Below are 22,990 nucleotides of genomic sequence, written 5' to 3'. Positions count from 1 at the left end.
TAACGGAAACAAATGCATGATGATAGGAGGGAAAAATGATGCAGGAGGGAAAAGAAAGGAGTGAAAGAGCATGAAAAGACAAAATATCTGCATGCTGAAAGAGCAAAATCTCTACCTGAGCAGCCGAACAGTGCCAACGACCGTCCATGCCTCCCTGACTGCCTAGTTCACACATAGTAGCACACTCTTGCACAAGATTCAACAGCTTGTCTGCTACTTTCACAACTGGAAATCACACACACGTACACACACAAGCTCTATAATAACAAAACATGCTCCATTGGTCTATTTCTATTTAGACACATCTACACAGACACACAAGCATACAACAAATCAGGCTGAAGTTGGCAGGCTGATGAAGAGATCCTGACGAGAGAGGAGAGGAGCTAGCTCCACTACTGCAGATGGTGAGATAGACTCATACACCGCCTGCATTAACAGCCTATCACTGGAGCACGAAGAAAAAGATGGGAAAGATATGGAGAGAGCAAAGAACATAGCTTTAAAAAAAGATAGAGAAGCGAGGAAGCGAATAGGAAATTGATGTTCAGAAAGCTTGTGGAAGTGTCTGGGCCATTTGATTGCTGATAGCCAACTGGGTGCCACTGTGAGCTTTGGGTTTTCTTTTCCTGTCAGTCTTCCCATCAAACACAGGTACATACACACGAACATGCACAAACAAGACACCCAAACGTGAAACCCAAACTGAAGCTCTGTGAGTCAGAGAAGCCTCTAGCATAAACACTTACACACTCACAATTTCTCCCTCTCTTCTCCTCACTGGTGCTCAGCTGCCATGCATTATTAATCCATTCCACTTTTTAACATGGGAAAAAAAATTCAACAAACTGTGGACTTCAGGGGGAGGCACATAACACATTTGTAATGCACAAGGTAGTGACTGTGGAAGTAAACCCAAGGGGCGACTTAGGCAGATTCCCTTGAACACAGACAGAAACTTTGGGTGTGTGCATGAAATTGATAAATTGCTTGGACCCGTAGCACCTCTGGAAGACATCTCCACTGCCCCTCCTCTGATGCAATGTGTTGAAATTCAAGCGTATTGTTCTCAATCCACCTGAGTGTTTGTGTGTGTGTGTGTGTGTGTGTGTGTGTGTGTGCATATTCTGTGTTCGTTTCTACATTGCATGTGTGCACTGGTTAAGGCCAGGTTGGTTGCCAGGCAACACAAGGCAGCCTCAATGGAGAAGCTGTAGATTCTTCTTAAACAAGACAAACACACAGACACACAAAAACATGCAGAGTTAGGGGGCTTGCAGGAGTGGTTCGCCTTACACAGATGAGCAAATGCACACACTGCAGTATGTTGAGCATATAGTGGGTCTGACCTAGTTCTCATGCACCAACACTGAGTCCAGTGCACAACTCTGCTTTCAGATTTAGCACTGACATCAGCATTTCATTTAGGCAGGAATAGTTTAAAAACACATAAACAGGGACAGACTGAGAGGTGACAACGCTGTCACTCTGCACCGCTATCCATCCAGCTCTCATATCCATTATTGATGCCTGAGGCTCTGCTCACAGCTTTCTGCGTTCTATTATTTATGTCTGAAACAGCTGGCGGTTCATACACAGAGGAGCTATTCTCTCTGGGAGTCTGGATGGGAGAGTGAAAGCGAGCAGTGGGTAGTGGGGCTCACTATCTCCATGGCAACTTGTATCACTGTGCAAAAAAAATAAAAAATCTTTTCAGTGCGGCAGGCTGGCACACAGTTTTATAACACAGAAGAAGAACTGCAGTACACACAGACGCCCACAAAGAGCCTGACAACATATCAGTAGAGAGCTGAACAATAGAGTAAAAGAGTCTACGGTGTACCCACTGATAATATATCCACACTGACATTACCATTGACTCTGCAGTTGCATCCACTATAAATATGCCTCAATAACAGTTATGTGTTTCTATTGTACATTTGCATCGGTTTACTAGATGCATATTAGGGAAAACCTATTACAGCCTCCATTAACACAAACATTTGTCCTCCTATAATTTAGTGGGTAGGAACCACTTAGTGGAAAATTGGCCATCCATTCATGTTAATGCGCTGTAGCAGAAAATATGTATGTGAGCATTCTACTGATGAAATGCTTTTTGCTCAGATTATTTCGACAGTGCCAGTAGACAGAGAGAGCGAGTGAGATGGAGGGAGACAGAGAAATAACATGGACAGATAAGGGTGTAACATGCAACAAAGGTCCCATTTCAGTAACTCCATCCTGTGCTATTGCATGTCTTGGCCATCATTGTTCTTGTTTTTGTAAGACATATTAGATATATATTTTTAATTTTTTATGTAGTTCCATCTCAAATTAATTCCCTTTTCCAATTACTTGTTACTAATTTCATCTCTTTACAGTAACATACAGGTCAAATAAGTGTCTTACAGCAGCAATAGATAAACTTTCAGATATGTAGTTTTTCATAGAGCTGGAAGTTGGTCTGAAGCATTTTTAGCTTTTACATACAGAACTGGAACATCCTGCCACATGATGCAAATTTTCACCTTTTGATTTAGATTTAAACTTTGATGTTGGGTTAGTTAGTGCCATGGTGGTTTAAGATGCTGACTGTGTCCCCATTAAGCACATTCTTGTGTGGCTGGACACCTTTGATGCATACCAGTTATTGCTTAATGCTTAAAAACTTGACTAAACCCTGAACATTCATTAATTCATAATTTGTGCTTGGCTCCTGAACCACCTTCTATTTATTTGTTTCTTTTAAAACTGTTCCTATAATTATAATTTGTTTGATATTTTACTCTGGACTTCTTAACTAATCTTTTGAAAGAATTATGTAAAACACTGTTATTTGACTCTGCGCATGCTGTACATAAATTTGTTTTGCCTTGAGTAGAGTTTAAAATATTACCACAACTCCTGACATTTCTTTCAATCCCCTAGTGTTTGATTAATGTGCTAATCCTCTTACTGAGTTCCAAAGGAAACTTATCAAAGCTAATTAACACTTATTAATTACCATTTGTCACACTAAAGGATGTTGGCAGTGGGGTGAATGGACATACTGTATACTGTATGTATAAGATATCTGAGGAATTACATTTGAACAGTAGATCTGTTTACAACCACACATAGCAGGAGTTTAATTATTTTCCCTGCACAAGCTGCAATGCGATTTTGCTCTGACCTGCTGTGTGGCGCCCTGCCCCTTCCTGTTGGTAGCCGTGGTGGTTGTGATGTCACTTATGGAGGGGGCAGAGTCAGAGCGGTTGCCTCCAGCTGCGGCACTGGACTGTGGGGTGATGGAGGAAGATGGCATGTCGCCGACCAACCGTGCGCTGCCCTCCACTCTGATGTGTGGGTGCCCCTCAGCAGCCATATTCAGGATGCGGAGGCCGTTGTAGTAGAGGCCAGACAGCTGGCCCTGGAACATGCCTGCACCCCGCTCACCTCCGCCAACGCGCACCGTCGTCTGGCTGTTGAAGATGGTCAGTTGGCGACCTACACGCACACAAACAAACATGCACGCCAAAGACACACAGGCGCACCAGGAAGAAAGGTGGACAGACACACGCAAATACAGTCACACACACACACATACCAGTGGTCACATACGTGCATACATACACACACAAGAGTGTTTGAGTGTTACACAATCCACCACCCCCAAGCCATGGTGAGAGGATGGGACAGATTAAGCATGGCAGAGCAAATCGAAGCCGTGGAAAAACCGTGGAGAGGGCTGAGACTGAGAGAGATAAGAGTGAGAACAGAAAATGGAGAAGTAAAAGAGATTGGGAGGAGGGAGAGGGGGTGAAGAGCCCGAGAAGACGAAGAGAAAGACGAAGAAGCAAAGAACAGAAGGAGGAGGAAGAGGCAGCAGATGAGAAGAGTCAGAGGGCCCTGAGAAGACAGGGCCGACAGATGGTTGCTATGGTGATGGCTGTGCGGCACGACATTGTATTTGAAGGAGCAACAGACAGGCAGACAGAAAGACAGAGATCTAGAGAACTGTTGTAACAGCCCTATGAAGCATGCACAGGTTATAAGCTCTAGCACTGCTCACTGTTAAAGGGACTAGAGGCTAATTTAAGGAGCTCTGCTGAAGTTTAGGAGGAAAACTTTTACATTTTTTCAAAAAGCATTGCTCTATTAGTCATCTCAAATTTACATAATTCTTACATGTCACAATACTTTGCATATACTTTAATTTGATTACAAATTTTTTTTCATAGTATAATCTTTAGTAAATGCTTTATTGTTTACAATTTGATAATAAACAAAATTATTTACAAGTCTTAACAAAGCATCTTTTATCAGTACTTCTTTTCTATTTTCTGATTTATTCACATTTAAATCTCTCCATCGTCCCTTTAACCTGATATTATCAGATACACACTAACAAGATACGTTCACAGGCACTACAGTTTACACAGTATTACACACTACAGCTGCCCAACTTTTAAATACTTAGTTATGGATTTAGATTTTTAGATGTTAGTTGATGGTGCACAATATAGTATATTCAACTGTCTTCAAATTGTATTTTTTAAGCTCAAAGTTTTAAGGAATTTTAATCAGGGTTTTTACCTTTGTCGAGTAGCCAATCGTCAACTACTCGACCGAGCCGATAGGGGATTCGCTGTCTGGCGATGGCCAGGCGCTCGTTATCAATGTTGCCTTTAATTTAGAGATGAAAACACAGTAGTAATTACGCACATCCAAACGTGGTACAGGAGCTGGATACAAAAAGAACAGCAATGAAAAGAAAGTAATGGTCTGCTCATTGTTTGCATGTCACTGCGTTAAGGTAAGCTTGATGTGCTGAGAGAAGAGGAGCTGAATTCACTATGTTTCCAGTGAGCGGACTCTTACTCTCTGTTCATTGGGTTTAATTTAAAGAGACATTTCAGGGGTTAACATCTGCAAGAGCACAGGGAAATATAATGTTACAGCTGCCACATGCTGTCTATATGACTGACTGAGTTTAGAGTTACATACAGGAAGAACCCTTACACAAACCTTACAACAACTAGCATTTAGCATTTTAGCTATCAGCTACCTACAGCCTGAACCGCATTGTGTTAAAGAGTACTACCTAAGATTACAACTTTAAATATAAAAAAACAACAAATATAAAAACAAAGACTATGCTCAACAAAATACACTTTTTTCTTTTTCTTATTTTTTCTTTCTCTAGTTAAACATTTAACTCAAAATATAACAAGTTTTTAAATTATTGTTTGTCCAAAAATGCACCAACTGTTATTATTTTCTTTTATGGTGAGAAAAACAACTGACACCTGAATTGAATATTTTCATAAATTACCTTTAACACTATTTAACAGGCCTAACATAACATATCTGGCTAGTATACAAGCTAATGTAATAACTATCTCATTTTATGGTTTAAAAACTTCATGTTTCATCAGATCACACATATTTCAGTTCAAACACAATAACATAAAACAAAGCTGCAATTATATTTCTCAACCTCAGTGTTTGAATATAAACATTGATAGGAACACTGATGTGGTTCATCAATCAGAAGGTAGGTTGATTTAGACTAAGGCGTGGTGTGTCCCAGGACGGGGAATGCTGTGGTGGGTCAGTGGGCTGGGGGGAAGGGGCAGGGCCTACCTGATGGATAGCGCTCTATGATTGGCAGGTCGTCCAGTTGAAGGGTGGCATTGCCTCCGCTACGGGTGAACCGAATTATGTGGTACTTCCCATCGTTGACAAACTTGGAGCTCTCCTCGATGTTGATGTCATCAGTGCCCACATTAAACACTACTCTAATGTTGCCCTTGTCCTGAGGAGGGGGACATATGCAAAAAGTGGTTCATGAGGACTGTAACTCTAAGGCAAGACTATAGTTTCCTTCATTTCCTTAAGATCCTGTTTTATAAAAACTTCATTCCTCACTGGTGAGACCAACTCTGTGTTTTTGCTGTTAAATGAAAACCCCACTAATGTCTGTTTCAATGTATACACATGTGAAAAAGTTGTATAAAGCCTTTTGCAGAGAGTTGCACAAAATCTGATAAATAGCCTCAAGTGGTTGGTCTTCATTTGGATCTGAAGTCTACAATTTTGAAAATAAAAAACTAGGGGTGTAAAGTAGGTTTCTGCAAATTTTAGCATAACACATCTGAATCTCTGATCAAATGGTTGTAAGTTGATTTGTATTGTGTATAATACAAGTGCCAAATTTTGACAAGATAGAAGAATGCGTGAAATAAAACAAACAATGTCTCTGGTTCTACGGCATCATTGCAGTGTAGTGATGAAGTGTAAGAGCTTTAGCTTCAAGGTTCGAATTCTAGTTCGACTGACATTTAAAAATTTATAGATATCCCCTTGGGGATCAATAAAATATTATCTTAATGTTTTAAGCCCCTTTAAAAAACAAGTGCATTTCTAATAGTGAAAAGATAGATCAATGGAGATCCTTATGCTGCCATTTTGAAGTCTGTAAAGAAGATATCCACATACCCATATGTCTCAATCTGTGTCTGAGAAAACTGTGCAAGAATTCATATATATGTGTACATCTGTCTGTGTGCAAATAGCAAAAAAGGACTTGATCTAAACAAAGCATGCCAATGAATATAAATTCAACAATATGTATACACATATATAAAACACATTGTCTCCCCCCACCCTGTTTGATTAGAGTGTGTATTGTTTGTGTACTTACTATCTGCAGCTGAAGGTAGTCTCCCAGGCCAGATGCGCTGTCCACCCTGAGCAGAATGGCGTGTTTTTGCTGGGTGCTGAACCCGAGGGCAAGCCGGTCTGCCCTGGTGCTGGGACGCTCATTAGGGGGCCACGTGTAAATCACCAGGCCTCCATCACGGCCAAAGATATAAGTGGTCCCAGCTGGTCCGCACAGATAAAAAATGTAATTCCAAGCATGTCTATTTGCTATAAACAGTGCTATCTATCTTTAGAGGTTCCCTACTGCAGATGGTACCTCTGCCTATTTTTATCTAAATGTCTAAAACACAAGGGGCATGTTGGAAAATAATAATAACAACGTTAAAATGTCACAGTTGACCGGCTTTCCACATTCTGCTTGTTCCGCCTACAAGCTGTATTTCCCAACCTGCTTCTTAATATTACTGCAGGAGCCTGACTGTGAGAACTGACTCATAAAATAACAGCCCATACAATTTCTTTACACATTGGGTGACTACAAAACTATCACGACCCTTGCTGAAAATAATTTATTGTCTAAAGCTAGAAATGGTAAAAATTATACTGTTAATTATTAAAACAAGAGAGACCAGATATGAATAATCAAACTAGACCTTGACCAGGTACATCAGGATTTATGTGCTACATCAAAACCAATAGTTGACAGTGCCCCCACGTGGTGGCTCTGACTAAATGCACACAAAAATGCTTTGATTCAGTGTTTGAAACCAAAGCATCCCAGTGTAGCAGTTTTAGACCTGCAGTACTGCAGGGGTCACATATATTTAATTACTAAAAAAAATACCAATCCTACACTGTTAGCAACATAAAAACTGGAATGATATGTAATCCACCCAGGAACAGAGACAGAAAAGACTCACCGTCATTGCACAGTGGCCCAGCATATGAAGTCATGCTGCAGTCACAGGTGAAACCCTCCCACTGCTGCAAACAAACTCCCTGATTTGAGCAGGAGTCTTCTTGACAGGTAGTGCTGGGACCTGCAGTGACATGCAAAGTGAGATGGGAGGGTGCACAAGTTAGAAGAAAATAATAATTATAATGTTTTATGTATTTTATGGAGCCCAGTGTGTTCATTACAATATTCAATTCAAGTACAGTATGCTTATTTTTAGTTAGATATGGCTGGAGAGCATATTGTGCTGCAATGGTGTTACAATTAATAGTGTTAATAGAAATCACTGTGATACTAGGGTATTGTTCAGAGGCTCCCATTCTGCTTTGCAATAACAGAAGATTAGCAATATAAACTGAACTGAGGTTAATCTGTGTTACTAGGTGAAAAGAGCCAACCTTTGACAGCATGCAGGTGAAAAGGCTAGATGAGTGGGGGAAGTACAGGAAGAGGATTTAAACATAATAGGGCAGAGTTATGTTTAAAGGCCTTCATCTCAATACTCTCCTTCAGTTCTCTGTCACCGTTCACTCCCTGCCTTGTGTTAAATCTACACAGGAGGAGAATGTCAAAGATCTTAACTTAGTTCTCCTTTGTTGCACTTCTAACACGAGGCGTGGAGAAAAGGGTGTGAAATTATTCATAAGTGGAGTATTGAAGTTTATGTTGGGAGTCAGTAGGAGAGGTTAGAGAGCATGCTGTTAGGCAACACGGGTGGTGGAGCTGTGGTCAACTCAAGTCAAGCGGTGGTGATGTTACTACTGTGATGAAGTCACTCTGGTGGCTAAAAGAGGGCAGGTCACTTCTGACCTTTGACTCTGGATCACTGGGATCCACACAACACTGGACACCAATGGGTTATTTAAGCACACACACACACACACACACCTTCATTCAGATACACACACATACACGCTCACTCAGACCCACATTTCCCACCATCACACACGTCTCACATGCGCACACAAAGTGATATACCTTGCAAGTCAGCTTTCATCAATGTAACTTTTGTCAGCCAAATAAAAAAAAGCAAACAAGCAAATAAAGTTAGATGGTTAGTCAATGCGATGCCTGTGAACTGCTGAAAGAGTGGAACAGAGAGAAAACTTAATGTGCAGAAAGACTGAGGGGGGGATGAGAAGAAAGAGAGAAAAAAATACATCTAAAAGACCAAAAGCTGGGTTAGTGGGTTATTCTAATCACAGAGAGCATGAGTTAAATGGAAACTGAAATAAAAAAGCAGCAGAGATAGCGAGCTGGACAGTTCCACTGGTGTGTTTTCATCACCTTCACAGCCTCTTTCTACTTGTCCCATAGTTGCCAAGGCTTCAGCCAAAAGGTCAGGGAGCTTGCCATTTAGATCAACTGTTGCTAGGCAACCCTGGAAACCCTCACGGGAGTGGACCAGTTTGGGCAGATCTCGATACATCTCTTTGGAAATGCCCCCAATGTACAGGTCACCTGTCAATGAGCAACACAATGCAGAATTAATCACAAATCAATATTTGTTTGTCAGTAACACGAATGATTATTGATTGATCTAGCTACTGTTTTTAGCTCCCAGGAGACAAATTATTTTATCTGATCTTCATGGGAATTTGTTTTTGCTTTAAAATAGATAACAATGTTAGTAATTATTACAGCATGGCCAGAACAGACTGGAAATGGGGTGAGAGCCACTCTAACATGGCTAAAGGGAACACAATCTGCATCTCTACCAGCCTCTCTAATGCTGACTGGACAAGAAATAGCCTAGTAAAAATATAGATTTTTAAAGTAAGCCATACATAATATGTTAATTAATAAGCTTAGGAGGTGCTGGGAGCATCATATCTATCACACAGACATGAGACTGGTATCAGTCTTTTTAACTTACTTCAATTAAGAATGTGCATAGGCACCAAAAATCTAATTGTTTCTCTTCATTATACTGTATATTCATACAATGATCCTTCTTATAGATGTTGCATGTATGATCACATATACCGTTTCCCCTATTTAAGATACAGTAATTAAGCTGTTTCTTGTATTTTTGTGCATACCCTTTAGGTCGAGGTTTTTGGCGCCCATCGTGGTCTGTGTAGTGACTTTGGTGTCAATCTTAACCGTGTGCAGATTGTTAGTGTCTCGGGATATGTGCACATTGTGCCAGTGATTGTCATTTAGAGGACTATTAGAGTTGCCCTTGATCAGGTGTGCTCCGTTGCCTAGGTCAGAAATGTAGTGTAGGTAGCTGGAGAGTGAACAAGGAAAAAAGAGAGTAAAAAGAAGAGTAAAAAGAGAGAACTAAATGAATCCTATTCACAAGAAGAACTACACAGGTCACACATCAGGTCATAATAATCTGTCACATTGAAAAATAATTACAAAAAATGAAAAAGATATTGATATTTCAGCCTTAAAGTGAAAACTGTTCTCCTAGTAATATTAGAAAATTGGAGACATTACAGTAAACACATATTTAAACAGCATACTATGCAATTTCCCTTTTAAATAGTGTATAATTGTTTATAATTCTTTTCTTAAGTGACTCATCTAATGTAAATACCACACATTGTGCATTGTGCAGCTCACCCTTTAACCAGCTCAATCACTATGAAGTCATTGCCATCTCCCCTGTTGTACAGAATAAGGCCGTCGGGGGATGTAGTCTTGAACTGCATGAAGAGATGCATGGAGTAGTAGGCCTGCAGTGTGGGTAATGTGACGAAACTGGAGCGCGAGCGGAAGGTGACGGGGTCAGCCACAATGCTCTTATAGCCAATAACAGCGTTGAGCTCACAGTAGTCGATGTCACCATTCTTGCACAGATCAATGTAAGGCATGCCGTTCAGTGTCAGGCCCTGAAGGTGACCGATGAAATTGGAGGGCACAGCAGGCATGAAGCGCTTCTCCGTCACAATACCCGTCTCCACATTGTGGAACTCCAGTTGGGTGTGGTCGCCCGCCATTTGACCTGGTGGCGGGGGTAAACTTCAGAAGTGAGGGCTACAAAGAGCTGAGGCTGAATTAAACTGTTCAATACTAAAACTAATTCTAATTATTATTTTGTTGACCAGTGAATGTTACAACAGACACAAATATCAATACTGTACATTTATAAGAACATAATTCACAATGATTATTTAATTTACACATGTACAGATGTTCTCTAAAAAAGAAATTAAACCCTTAATGTTGATATTAAAGCATTAATTAAAAAAAGTAAGCAACTAGTAATTTTTTAAAACAACACACAATACAAGCAGAAGTCTAGACACAAACTCAAGACCTGGGTAGAGGGTAGCATGTCAATATATAGTGAAAATCTTTAACTTTAGCTGCTATGGTTACCTTCAACAGGCTGCAGGTCATCCACGGTGAGTTTGAGGCTCTTGCCACGCCGGACTACCCTCACCGTGTGCCACTCATTATCATTGAGGCCTGACCCCGCAAAGATGGTCTCTGGGCCTTTACCTACACATAGCCCAGAGCACCATTAACATATGCACAGATAGGTGGAGAGCGACAGAAGACAGAGATGTAGAGAGACAGAGACAGAAATAGAGAACCAGAAAAAGAAGAGAAGCAGAGAGCCAGGCAGGTTGAATTAAAATTTAAGGACAGAAAGCAAGGAAATGGAGCAAAATAGCAGCGGGGAGGAGAAACCATACATATCCTGGGGAGACAAACACCTCCATGTCAACACACTCTCTCCACAGATAGACAGACAGGTCTCTTTGTAGATATGCCAGTGAGACAGATGATGTGACACACAGACAGAATGATTTACATAAATTGATGCCATGGATACTTAAGATGGAGACTGTGAGTCACAACAGACCCACGCTGAGACAATCCGTCTGTGGACACACCACATCAGCATGATGACCACCTACTACCCACACAAGCACAGACAGCACATTCACGCCCCCTAATTCCTAAACTGGCCCACAATCCTCTTGCCCCCGCGCATATAAAATATATTAGCTTGTGTGCCTGCATGTAGAATCGTTTTTTAATGTTGCATCGGAGCACAATACTGCAATGAGCCTCATGGTGGCACTCGAGACACAGAGGAACTTCAGAGAGCTCTCCAAGGTGCTGATGTAGAGCAGAATGAGAGAAGCTAAGCTTTTGGTTCATGATCTCTCACATCTTCATATAGTTAACTGCACACATTCGACAGACAAACTGTTCCCCTGCCCTTCCTCTTACTCTCTAGCCCTCCTACTCAATCATCCCACCAACCTACAACACACCGCCTTCCAACATACATGCACACACTCCCCTTTCACTTTCAAGCCCTGTTGGTTTGAGGAGTGTGAGAGAGAGTCTACTTACAGTGACCTATCAGATGTAATGCTGGGGAGGCGAGAAGTAAAGTGACCCAAATGGACTCTGCTGCAGAAAATGTCAAGCATGCCTTATGGACACAAATGCGCGCACACACACACATACGCACACATAGAGACATAAAGAAAGAAATAGCGATACTAACAGACATGCAGTGACATGAGAGCAAAATTACTTATGGGAAGTCAATCAAAATAGATATGTCAGATTTAAATGCATGGGTGTGTATTCAAAGCTTTTCAAAGTGTGTTGTGTTCAGAGAGGACACAGGGTTCCCCTGAGGAGACTCAGCTGTGCTCTGGGCATGAGCGTCTCATCCTGTTACCATGGATCACTGCATAGCACTGAGTGAAGGAGAGAATATGTGTATGTATGTGTGAGTTAATGAGCGTGTGTTTTTGCATATGTAAGTGAATACTCAAAAAAATGAGCAGTGATCTGTATCAACCTGGGAACAGGCAGGCACACACACTCACACACACACACACACACACACACGCAAAAAAGCACCTATTTTAAGTCAGTGCTAAGAGTGAATTCAGCACCATGTTGTGCAGGGTTTAATGTTGAGCTACTAGCGGTCAGCAGACAGTCTGCACTTTGTGCCATTAAACCAAAAGACAACATGGCAAGACAGTTCCAAGAAATAGACTAGAGGGACTGTTAGTTTCAATGCAGTTGCAATTCAACTCAAATGACATACGCTTTTGGAGATCATAAAAGCAGAATAATGAAAACAAAATGACAAAGAGTGTTTCATATTTCATTAGCTTCAAATAACAAATGGCTTCTCTGCCGGATCTCTCCGATGTCAGGGTTTTTATGTGACTGCCGAGTGGACTGATTTTAGTGACTGCTAAATAATTTTTTTCCCCCTTGAATATCAGATGTATAATTTATTGTACGAACACGGTGCGCCAGAAAAGTGGCTGCCTACTGAAATGTTCATTGAGACAACCAGTCTAAAATTGGCCAAGAGACATACGGGATAGCAACAGTGCTGTGTGGCTAGTAGGGTTTCTATGGCAACTGCAGTCGTCCATTTCACCACCTCTCTGCCGTCACAGAGCATTCTTCTCTCTCTCTCTCTCAGTCTCAGTCTCTTGCTTTCTCTACCGTCGTGATCGAGAGAAACTCCACATGAGGGAATTAAACCCCATCAGGGTCTCAGCTCCACTCACAACAGCATGATCAGGAACACACCCAACACACACACACGCAGATGGGCAATGAATAGATTACAGAAAGCACAGGCACTCAGTCACTCGCTGAATGAAACACTATCAAAAAATCCCTCATGTACAGTTTAGAAAGAAATAACAAGCAAACAAAAAAAAAAGCAACCAGATGTTGAGATGAAGGTGTGACAGAGAAAAAGAGGGATAATACGTCTTTTGTCTCCGACATGAAGCGAAGTAATTAGCCTGCAGCTCTGAGTTGCATTCATCATCCATCGACAACTCTCTCTCTTTAGCGTAACACACCTAACTTTACCTGAACACAGCCTACTGAGATTATGCCTTTCTTCTTCTTTTCCCCACCTTCCTTCAACCCCCACTGTTGTCTCTTCTGTCTATCCTTCTCTGCTAAAATAGCCAACCTGGAAAACCCTGGCCCTCAGCAAAAATCACACCACTCCTGTGGTGTAGCTGACCATGCAGATACTAACACACATATGTGTACTTCCCCTGTCCAACACACTCATACACATATACATACGAATATGCACACAGACATATGGTATAAAGATATGTTAAATGAGATGTACTGGAAAGTCAGAAACATTAACAAAAAACACACACACTCGCTCGCTGGCACACAAACACACACCCATACTAAGGAGGAAGAGGAGGGGGGAGCAGTTAGGTGAGAGGGAGGAACACTTACTGGCTGTACAGTTTATCCTGATACAGTCTGGAGGGAGAGCAGAGCAGAGGGTTAATGCTGCACACATACACATATCCTCCACGCCGTGGGGACGCACACATCGACACACCCTGCACGCATATATATTTATTTATATATATATATATATATATAAATATAAATTTTATATTATATTATATTTATAAACAGCAAACACACTGCTGAGAAAACACACACTCTCCTTTGTCACAGGACCTCAAGCTGGACAGTATATTTTCTAACAACAGTGTGTTGTTAACAAACTGTTAATAAAATAAACAATGTATAAAGAATAAAATCTGAAAAATGGCTGTTCAAGATTGGTGATCTTCGTTTTTAACAGGTATGTTAATTTGAGTGGCGTGTCATAGCATGAGCGGTGTGCTCACTGGCTGCTCTGGCCTGAGTGACAGTTTCAGTCACCAATCAAAAGCACCAGGAGACTGAGATGGGTCCTCTGTGTCAGTTTGTCTGATGACATCAGACACATCCCAAATGTTTTATCGCTCATCCAGATCACAAATCTCCACAAATTCCTCTTATTATTCTGTTCTATTAATATTATCCATGATGCTTTGGTGTGTCGTGTGGCGTCAACCACAGAAACGACGTGGCTGCAGACGACCAGAGACCAACACATGCACCCCTCAGTCAGTTTATGTGTGTTAGTGTGCGAATGTGCTTGTCTTCATTTGAAAGTGCGTGACTATAAAAAAGTGAAGCTGAAAATGGCTTTAACTCAGGAAAAGAAGTGTATAAAAACAAGACGAATGCGCTTTTCCTGCAGTTATGTGTGACACATTGTATTTGTGTGCAGTTTGTGAGTCTTTGTGTTTATTGTTAAAGATGTTAGGGATGCACAGGTCCACTGGGAGTGAGCAGAGAATGCAGCTTGAGGCTTGACCCTCTGTTCAACACAAAAGAATCCCACTAACCTTGTTGACTATCTAGCTGTGTTTGTCTCTGAGTGTGTATTCACAGATAAGCTGTATACAGTATGCACCATGAAATCAATCAAAATTCTAACAAGTATGAGCTAAAGCCTGTGAAATCCATGTCATGAATATGTTAACCATAAACAGCAGAAACATCTGGAAGATTAATCATAATTACAATGAATAAATGAAGTTTAATATATTATTAACCAACATTTCATGATGTTTCAGTGCTTGAAATAGCCATGAGGACAGTGTGAGCTGTATTCCCCTGACATATAATTAAAACAAATCTACATGTTCGTGTGTGAAAGTGTGTACCTAGGTTGACAGTTAGTCGGACACGGCCCCCATCTAGCTCCAGACGAAGGGTGTCTGCGGAGTTACGGGATGTGGTTGCCATGAGAACGCCATAGGCCCGCTGGGAGCGAAAGCGTAGTGAGACGTCCTCTGCCTCGGTGTGCATCACCACAGGCAACTGCACCTTCATAAACTTACTGCCATCATATGACAGGATAGTCGCATCTGTACAAGATATAGAGAGAGACAGGCCAGGAGAGAATGAGAGACGAAAGAAGTGAAATGAGACGGAGATGATGGTGGAGTGAGGTTAGACGACAGAGAAACAACATTAAAAAAGACATAAAAGATGATTGAGAAGTAAAAAGATACAGTGGGAGGAGACAAAGGCAATCTGATGCTGAGTGAACAAGATTTAAAGACAGTAAGTTTTCAGTGACGCTGTACTTCGTTATTCTGCTGCCACGTCATGCTGAATCTTAAAACCTGCTTCCTCTAAAATTATCCCATCACTTCCCACCCGTAATTCATCATCACTCCTTCCACCTTACAAAAGAGGGTGTAAAAATAGCCGCTACTGCTTGGCTGGCCCTATTATCAGAATCAGAATGCATGGCGGTGAGTGTGTTAGCCACCGTCGCTGACATCCCAGACCCTGGAGTCATAATGTAACAAGCTCAGGTGATCCTGCTTTAATGTCTTTTGCATACTCATTTACATATTTATAATCTTCTCTCTCTGCTACCTGCTGGGGCCAATCCCTGACTGCTAAACTGTTTACCTCTGAGGACCCTGTTTTTTATTGGCCAATTACATACAAAGCTAAACAGACTCTCCATGTCTCTGTGTCTCCTTCTTCCCTTCTTTTTCTTCTATCTCTCTACTCCATTCCTCCTTCGCTTTCTGTCCCTTTTGCTCTCCCTGTTTCCGTGGGAGACGATTGGAGCCAAGGCAAAAACAAGAGAACAGGAAGAGAGGGAGGCCTCATGAATACTGATGAGCTGAGAAGGAGGGAAAGAGATTGATAGTGTGTATATGTGTGTGCGTGCATGTCAGAATAAGTGAGTGAATTTAAGTGTGAACAGAGGAGGGTTTAGTAAAGTGAAAGCAGGGGGAGAGAAAATAAGGACAGAGCAAGACGGAGAGGGGTTGGAGGGGGGGAGAAAAGCTCTTGGCTAAAATGCAAATGAATCCTCATTAATTTGAGGGAAAAAGAAGGTGGTTGGCCTGTTATATCACAGATAACATAACTAACAGCCACACATACACCCACCTAAGCACACTTGAGCACACACATGTGCACACATTGCGTGATAAGGGAGACAGCTGACTAAATTTTCCTCACCATGGCACCTGACTCACTACCAGGCAAATAGAAGCGGGAGCCTGAGAGAGAACGAAGTATGGAAGCCCATACTGCAATGCACACTACCGTTACATCATTTGATGCCTGTAGCACACACTTGATGTGCCATACAAGCAGAATAAATAGCTTAAGGATGAGGCTGGTGATATTCTATATTTTTGTGGTTGTCAATGATCCCATGAAAGACTGTCGTCTATATCTCTATGCCTTCTAGCCCTACTCTGTTGGTTGTGCTCATACACAAGTCCACTGGTCCCTTCTGAAGACATAAATCTTAAAAATGGGTCACAAATATATGGTTTCATTTTTCAGAAAGGTTCAGCAATTTATGAAAACAGCAGGACACTGTTGTTTTTAGCAAACCTTACTCAAACAGGAGTGAATAGTGCGATTGTTGGGGACTTGGTACACTCATGAGTATTTTTGGAAGCAGGAAGGTATAGTACATGGGATTGACTCAAAATAAACTACAGCATCCATTTTCAACAGAACAAAGGAACATGATCCTTACTGCAATAGTGTGAAAAGTGGAAATGAGCTACGGCATATCAGGCTTTGGCCTAACAGACAATACTGTTAGTGGGATCTATTTATTTCTATTCATCACCAAAAATGTAGTTTTAGTTGTGGTAGCTGATTTACCAATCCACAGAGTGAACCTGATAAAGGTGCTTCATCTCTGAGCAGGTGGCAGACGATGATGATGAATATTGTCGCCATAGCATGTTTTGATTTGGCACTGGTTGTGCCTAAAGTAGAACAAAATTGACGGGGGTATTTTGATGCACTGCCATTTACTCTATAATGATTTTGACTTATTTAATTGGGATTTGGAAATGTGGCCTATTGAGATTTTGACTTATTATGTTGTCAGTTTGACTGAAAAGGCATAATTGTAACTTCCTGTTTAATTTATGTTCATAAGGATTTACTAAGTCATAATTCTGACTTAGCAGGATTTTTATCTAGCAGAAGGTTTTGTTATCACCAACAACAGAATGACATATTTAGATGTTATAATTAAAAAGTATTAAGAGATAGACGATTTTTGGAAATACTGTATTTTGAATTTTATAGTTAAAAGGATGTAGACAGTGTCTATTATTTGCTCTTTTTACTGAAAACACAATTTGACAAAAAAAATAACATAAATAATAATAAAAAAAACCTGCATAGCATAGGAAATTAAAATGTGTAGGATGTGTAAATGTGCGCTTAAAATGTGAGTGTGCCTGCTATGTACAAAATAAAAACTTATCTCAGAGCCAGACCACGGTGGCCATCTACTGTATGTTCATTAAAGAAGAGAGAGGGGGAACAAAGGAGAGAGTGAGAGAAAGAGGGAAGAATAAAAGGGAGGGAGAAACTGCAGGTAGAAGGCGTAAACATGGCCAATCACCCTCTCCATCTGCCTCTCCATCTGTGCTTCCTTTAATCCACTGAACCACCAGTTAGTGACCCCTCAATGCACACAGAGAGTGATGAAGATATAGAGAGGAAGACATGGCTATGAGAAAAAAAGAAAGCGGTGGCATTGCTATGATAAGCATACACTGCGGATGTTTGCCCGAAATAAAACATTTTCATATCAACATCCTTCAGAAAGTGTGTGTATGTTTGTGTGTATTTGTAAATCTGCTGTGAGATGATAGTACAATCATCACTTGAGACGCGTCAGCAGTTGTGGCACAAACAACATTCCTTTTCTTCTCCTTGTCTGACTCCATCTCGCTGCTTTCAACAGGCCTCTATCAGTCCCTCTGCCAATCTCCTACTTTCCATTTCTCTCTAGTTCTGAATTCATACCTGTTCTCATCACTCTCTCTCTCAGATTCTGCTCCCGTCTCCCATTCCTCCTCAACTACTGTCATATGATGGTTCCAGCTCAGTGGTTCTACCCTCCTTTGTCACATCTCCTGCTCCCTGCTTTCTGCACATTTCCTCTCCCATCGATTCCCAGTCTCTACATCTACAGCAGTCCAATAGTCCTGTCTGCAGCTCTGCTTCCTCCCACTTCGTCTCTTTCACCTCTGTGGCTCCTCTGCTTTCCCTGACTCTATCTGACTACTCTCACATTCACAGAGATAATGTGTGCTTTTCAATTAAAACAGATAAGACCATAGAACCTGCATCATTATTTTTTTTTTTTGTTCTCTGATTTAGGGAGCAGCTTCAATGTCTCCTCTCCTTATTTCTCCACATATCCACTGTCTATCGCACTGCCATCCCCTCTTCATTTTCAAAATAGCCATTTTCTAGCACCATTGATGTAGACTAAAATCTATCTGACTAACAGTTTAGTCACATTTTTATCTGCCATTAATCTTTATGAGGGTACCTTTTTAGCACAGAGTGAGTACTATCAAACAGATGTAATCTGTTAGAATGAGCTTTTTAAAGCAAAAAAAGCATTACTTAAAGACATAATGAATAAAAATTTTATTACTCAATATAACTGATGATCGCAATATATTGTCAAGGGTGGATGGAGATGAAACTGGATTTAAAACTTCAGACCTCCCACCACATATCATCTGCCTACTGTCACTCATCCCTTTGGCATTACTTAGTGTCCTTAAGCCAAAAAGCAAATGACCAAGTTGTCATTGTGACTGCATGTTGCATCGTAATTTATTTTTCACAAAACATTGCTGTTTAGTGAATCTAATTAGCCCTCTTATTCATCAAGTGTGACTTTAGCATTTATGCCAATTATTGTACAAGCTGTACAAAACTCCAACTGAAGTGATACTCTTATCCTCTCGGACTTCCCACCACCCTGTCATTCTCACCTCTCTCACAGGAGCGTCCCAGGTAGCCCGTCCCAGAGCAGTCGCAGACATAGCGATTCCAGCCCTCCCTGCAGATGCCGTTGTGCTGGCAGGGGTTGGACAGGCACTGTTTGGGTGGCTCTTTGGAGCAAGAGGGTTTTACCCCTACCGCCCTCTGGGCCTCAGCCAGTCGTCTAATGTCTTTGCTCTGCCCATCTATAAACAGGTCTCTGATGCAGCCCACATAACCGTAGTTCAACAGAGCCGTCCACACCTGAGGAAGAGTGTTGAGAACTTTCACTGAATGCTCAGTAATAAATACATTTTTCCCTGTTGTGTTTACTGTACAGTATATGCTTACGTATAGGATGATTTAATCCAAATTAACACATACTATTCTTAGTATACAAAGTTGACAAGGACAGGGCTGCAACAAACATGTCATCGGAAAAATACCCATTTTTACGGCTTGAAATTTTGCCTGAATTTGATCAGACTAGTTGTTCAATTAATTAATTGACTGATTACTGCAGCTCCAATGTCAACCATCCTGTGGACAGACAATGTCAACACACAAACCTCTGTTGGGAAGATGAGTCCAGCGCGGTCCTCTGGTAGTCCTCCAAGGTACAAGGTGTCGTCCAGGTCCAGGATCTCGCTGTCTCCTGGAGCTGTGTATGCTGTTCTTTCACTGCTCACAGAGATGGTTCCTGAATATGCGGCGAGACATCAAAACATCTTCAGTAATTGTTATGACCTTTAATATGAACATCCTTGTCGCAATCATCACTGTCATCACCACCACCACCATCGTGACTACCATCATCATCTTTATCATCATCATCATCCTTCCCCCTCTCTTTGTCCTCCTCATCATCATCGCCTCCACTCATCACTGTTAAAATCAGAAGCAATGGAAATCCAAAACTACGCAGGCATTATTAGTCATCAGTTAGTGCCTTTAAGTCATGCTGGTTCAAAAAAGCTATATACAGTACATTTAAAGATTCAATTTGTTTGAATCTTTCTCATTGTGTTTGAATGTGTTTGAATTAAATGGAGACAACAGGAAGATGACAGCTAAATGGCTTTGCTAGGTCAGTGCTTAAAATAAGAAGTATGATCTCCCCTACTCCTTATCCTGTATCTCCTTTTTATCAACCTCTGTGGTCAGGTTTGGCATCAGAGCAGAGAGGGATGTGAGTGTACCTGAGCGCCCATCCCTCTGGAAGTCGACATGATGCCATTCTCCGTCGTTGACCTTTTTGCTGACAGCCTTGGTCTTTGTGGTTCCCGAGCCCATGTCAAGCAGCAAGTACAAGTGCCCATCCAGCATCTCAATGGCAAAGAAATCCACCTGTAAGTAAAACAGACACAGCATCAGTACTCTGTAAAAAGCAGAAGCATTAATGGCTAGTCATAAAAATGCAAATTATAGCTGCAAGTTACAATAAAGTGATTGGGCCCCAGTCTGAACATTTTTAATCACTTTCATTGTTTTTTTAACACTTTATATGCTACATATGCCAGACAGACAAAACTCAAATGTGAATATCAAAGTGACTTTTGGTATCTATATTTTCTAGGCTGCCTTAATTCATGATTCTGGACATTGAGAAATCCACATGTTACCACCATCTTGGATAGCAAGTGCTTCAAATAAAATCTTTTAGGAAAGTCATTGTCAGTCTGTCGTCTCTTTGTACTAAAGATTTATTTGTGTATATACAATTGTTTTCACCTTGACTGTGGGAGGTGTGCGTGGGTCCTTGCGTTGCTGCGGTCTGGGTTTGCCATGACTGAATAGCATTAACCCGTTTGGCTCTGTGGTCCTAAAGTCAAATGAGACGGATCCTGCCTTCTTCGCTGTCCACTTGCTTAGCGACACGTAGGACTCTGGGGTATCGAAGGTCACAGGGTCCAGTGTGGCAACGCTCTCACACTTAAAGGACACCACCCCACTCACCTAGGACAGGCAAAAGTATAAAAAAATGTTTAAGGGTTAAAAGAGAGTTGTTCAACTTCAATGATGATTAAGAGCAAATTGAGACTGAAAGAAGTCAGTTTCTCCTAGCTGTAACCTGACTAAAAGCCAAATCCAAAGACAAAAGCTTGTGGCTACTCAAAATTATAATCCCATTTGCTTAAAATCCCCTGCAGGTCTCACAGGGCTTGACAGAAGGTTGTGATGCAAAACAATTTCTGGGTTCTGTGTATAAGAGGATTGCTGTCTCACTTGCACACACTGTCGTAAGTGCATACCTTCATCTTTGGGTCTCCCTGTTTAGCCAGTCTAGACAGCTCCAAACGTACATCGTTGTTCTTGTACACCACCTTTAGGAGAAGAATAAAACATAAATTCATCTTTATATTAAACATTAATAGCCCTCATTCTTCATTGTTGGCCTATATACTATTAGCTCTTCCTTTAGATTCATTTAAAATACTTCAGGGGCTGCACAGAGTTAGACCACTGCTTGTTGTCTATTTATCAACCTTTTTATTTTAATAGGCAAAACTCAAACACAAATATTTTTTCTTAGATTTCTTTAACTTTTAGAAAAACATAAAGTAGACAGTGTCGAACATATAAAGAGAAAATACGACATTTCAAATGCAATGCCTTCATCAGTCGTTCAAACCATGAAACCTCTGGTATTTTTATATAAAAGCAACAATATTAAGACCAGCGAGTCGCTCCAGCCTTATCTTTTGATAACTGACATTAGTCCCTACCCCTTGCATGATGGCATTTACTCTTTTTCCCTTCTTCCCTTTTCTATTTCTCTCTTTTCTTTCCCTGACACAGTACGCTCTCTTAAGGAGCTGTGTGAGTGTGCCTGTGCTGAGCATTTTGATGTTGCACACACAGCACACACAGGCTCTGCTTTATTAATCCAGACCTCCTTCTATGACCTGTGAGCAACTCAGAAACATCCCAAAATGTCATCTCTGCATTAGCTGTTCACCTCTGTTCAAACATGTTTTCTATGTCATGTGCTTTGGAATCTGTGTGCGGGGCAATGAGGGCAATTCTTCAAAATACGTGCTGCAAGTGTGCAACATCATGTTAGCATGTGGGTGTGTTTATGGAGAAGTCTGCCTGCACCAAATCAAATGCACAAAATTGTTACAGCCATGATCATTCATGCGCAATTTGCTGCATACATCTTAATTTGCTCACACAGATTATCATATCATCGTATTAAATATGTAAATGTGCCAGTGGAGTGTTCACTTTGACAGCGGCAGCCTCGTTTAAACACCATCAGTCTTAATGAAGCAACACAGAGCGCATTCACCACCGATACAGATAGCTCTCTGTTTGGCACATCATCTGTTGGCTTGTTTGGTTGTTTGTTTATGCCTCTGTGTGAATCTGTGTGAGTGAAAAGGGGACTCAGACAGGGTGTGTATATAATGGGTGTGAGGATATATTTGGGAGTTTTGTTGTGTCAAATGGGGTATACGTGTGTTTATATGTGTTTGACTATTTTTGTCCGTGTGCTTTTTAGTCGGTAAATTTGCAGATTCCTGCTGTGTATACACCCTACGAGTGTGTTTAAATGTGCGTGCATGTGTATTAGTGTGTTTTTATCGGTGTGTTGTGAGTTTTTGTTGTTGCAGTGTTGTGGCCCATTTCAACCACAGCGGATGGATGGAGCATCTCTGTGGCGTAGCTAATTAGCATGTTAGTGCTTAGTGCTATATCTACTCCCTCAACGACACTCATCACTGATTCTCTCTGATGCTGGGGAGGGTGTGCCTGTGTCTG

At 41.2% G+C, this 22,990-nt stretch overlaps 1 protein-coding gene across 19 annotated transcripts in view; it reads right to left on the bottom strand.

Annotated features, from left to right (window-relative positions):
* Window positions 1-22,990, bottom strand: part of nrxn1a (neurexin 1a) — a 52,432-nt gene that overhangs the window by 5,761 nt on the left and 23,681 nt on the right. For 10 of the 19 annotated variants that reach the window (XM_026351697.1, XM_026351691.1, XM_026351698.1 and 7 more), the window contains 16 exons: window positions 21,478-21,549; window positions 20,957-21,181; window positions 20,425-20,572; window positions 19,795-19,925; window positions 19,237-19,489; window positions 15,100-15,303; window positions 13,826-13,852; window positions 10,937-11,059; window positions 10,178-10,559; window positions 9,646-9,836; window positions 8,891-9,064; window positions 7,569-7,688; window positions 6,689-6,870; window positions 5,629-5,800; window positions 4,579-4,668; window positions 3,176-3,489 (listed from right to left, as the gene is read on the bottom strand). In XM_026351697.1, the coding sequence (XP_026207482.1) occupies window positions 3,176-3,489; window positions 4,579-4,668; window positions 5,629-5,800; window positions 6,689-6,870; window positions 7,569-7,688; window positions 8,891-9,064; window positions 9,646-9,836; window positions 10,178-10,559; window positions 10,937-11,059; window positions 13,826-13,852; window positions 15,100-15,303; window positions 19,237-19,489; window positions 19,795-19,925; window positions 20,425-20,572; window positions 20,957-21,181; window positions 21,478-21,549 (2,808 nt within the window). The remainder of the gene's footprint in view (window positions 1-3,175; window positions 3,490-4,578; window positions 4,669-5,628; window positions 5,801-6,688; window positions 6,871-7,568; window positions 7,689-8,890; window positions 9,065-9,645; window positions 9,837-10,177; window positions 10,560-10,936; window positions 11,060-13,825; window positions 13,853-15,099; window positions 15,304-19,236; window positions 19,490-19,794; window positions 19,926-20,424; window positions 20,573-20,956; window positions 21,182-21,477; window positions 21,550-22,990) is intronic. The other 9 variants (XM_026351704.1, XM_026351706.1, XM_026351707.1 and 6 more) reach the window with 3 other exon arrangements.

Source organism: Anabas testudineus, chromosome 19 (assembly GCF_900324465.2).
Source record: "Anabas testudineus chromosome 19, fAnaTes1.2, whole genome shotgun sequence".
In the NCBI taxonomy this organism is placed as follows: Eukaryota; Metazoa; Chordata; class Actinopteri; order Anabantiformes; family Anabantidae; genus Anabas; species Anabas testudineus.
This window is presented reverse-complemented; position numbering and strand designations above follow the sequence as displayed.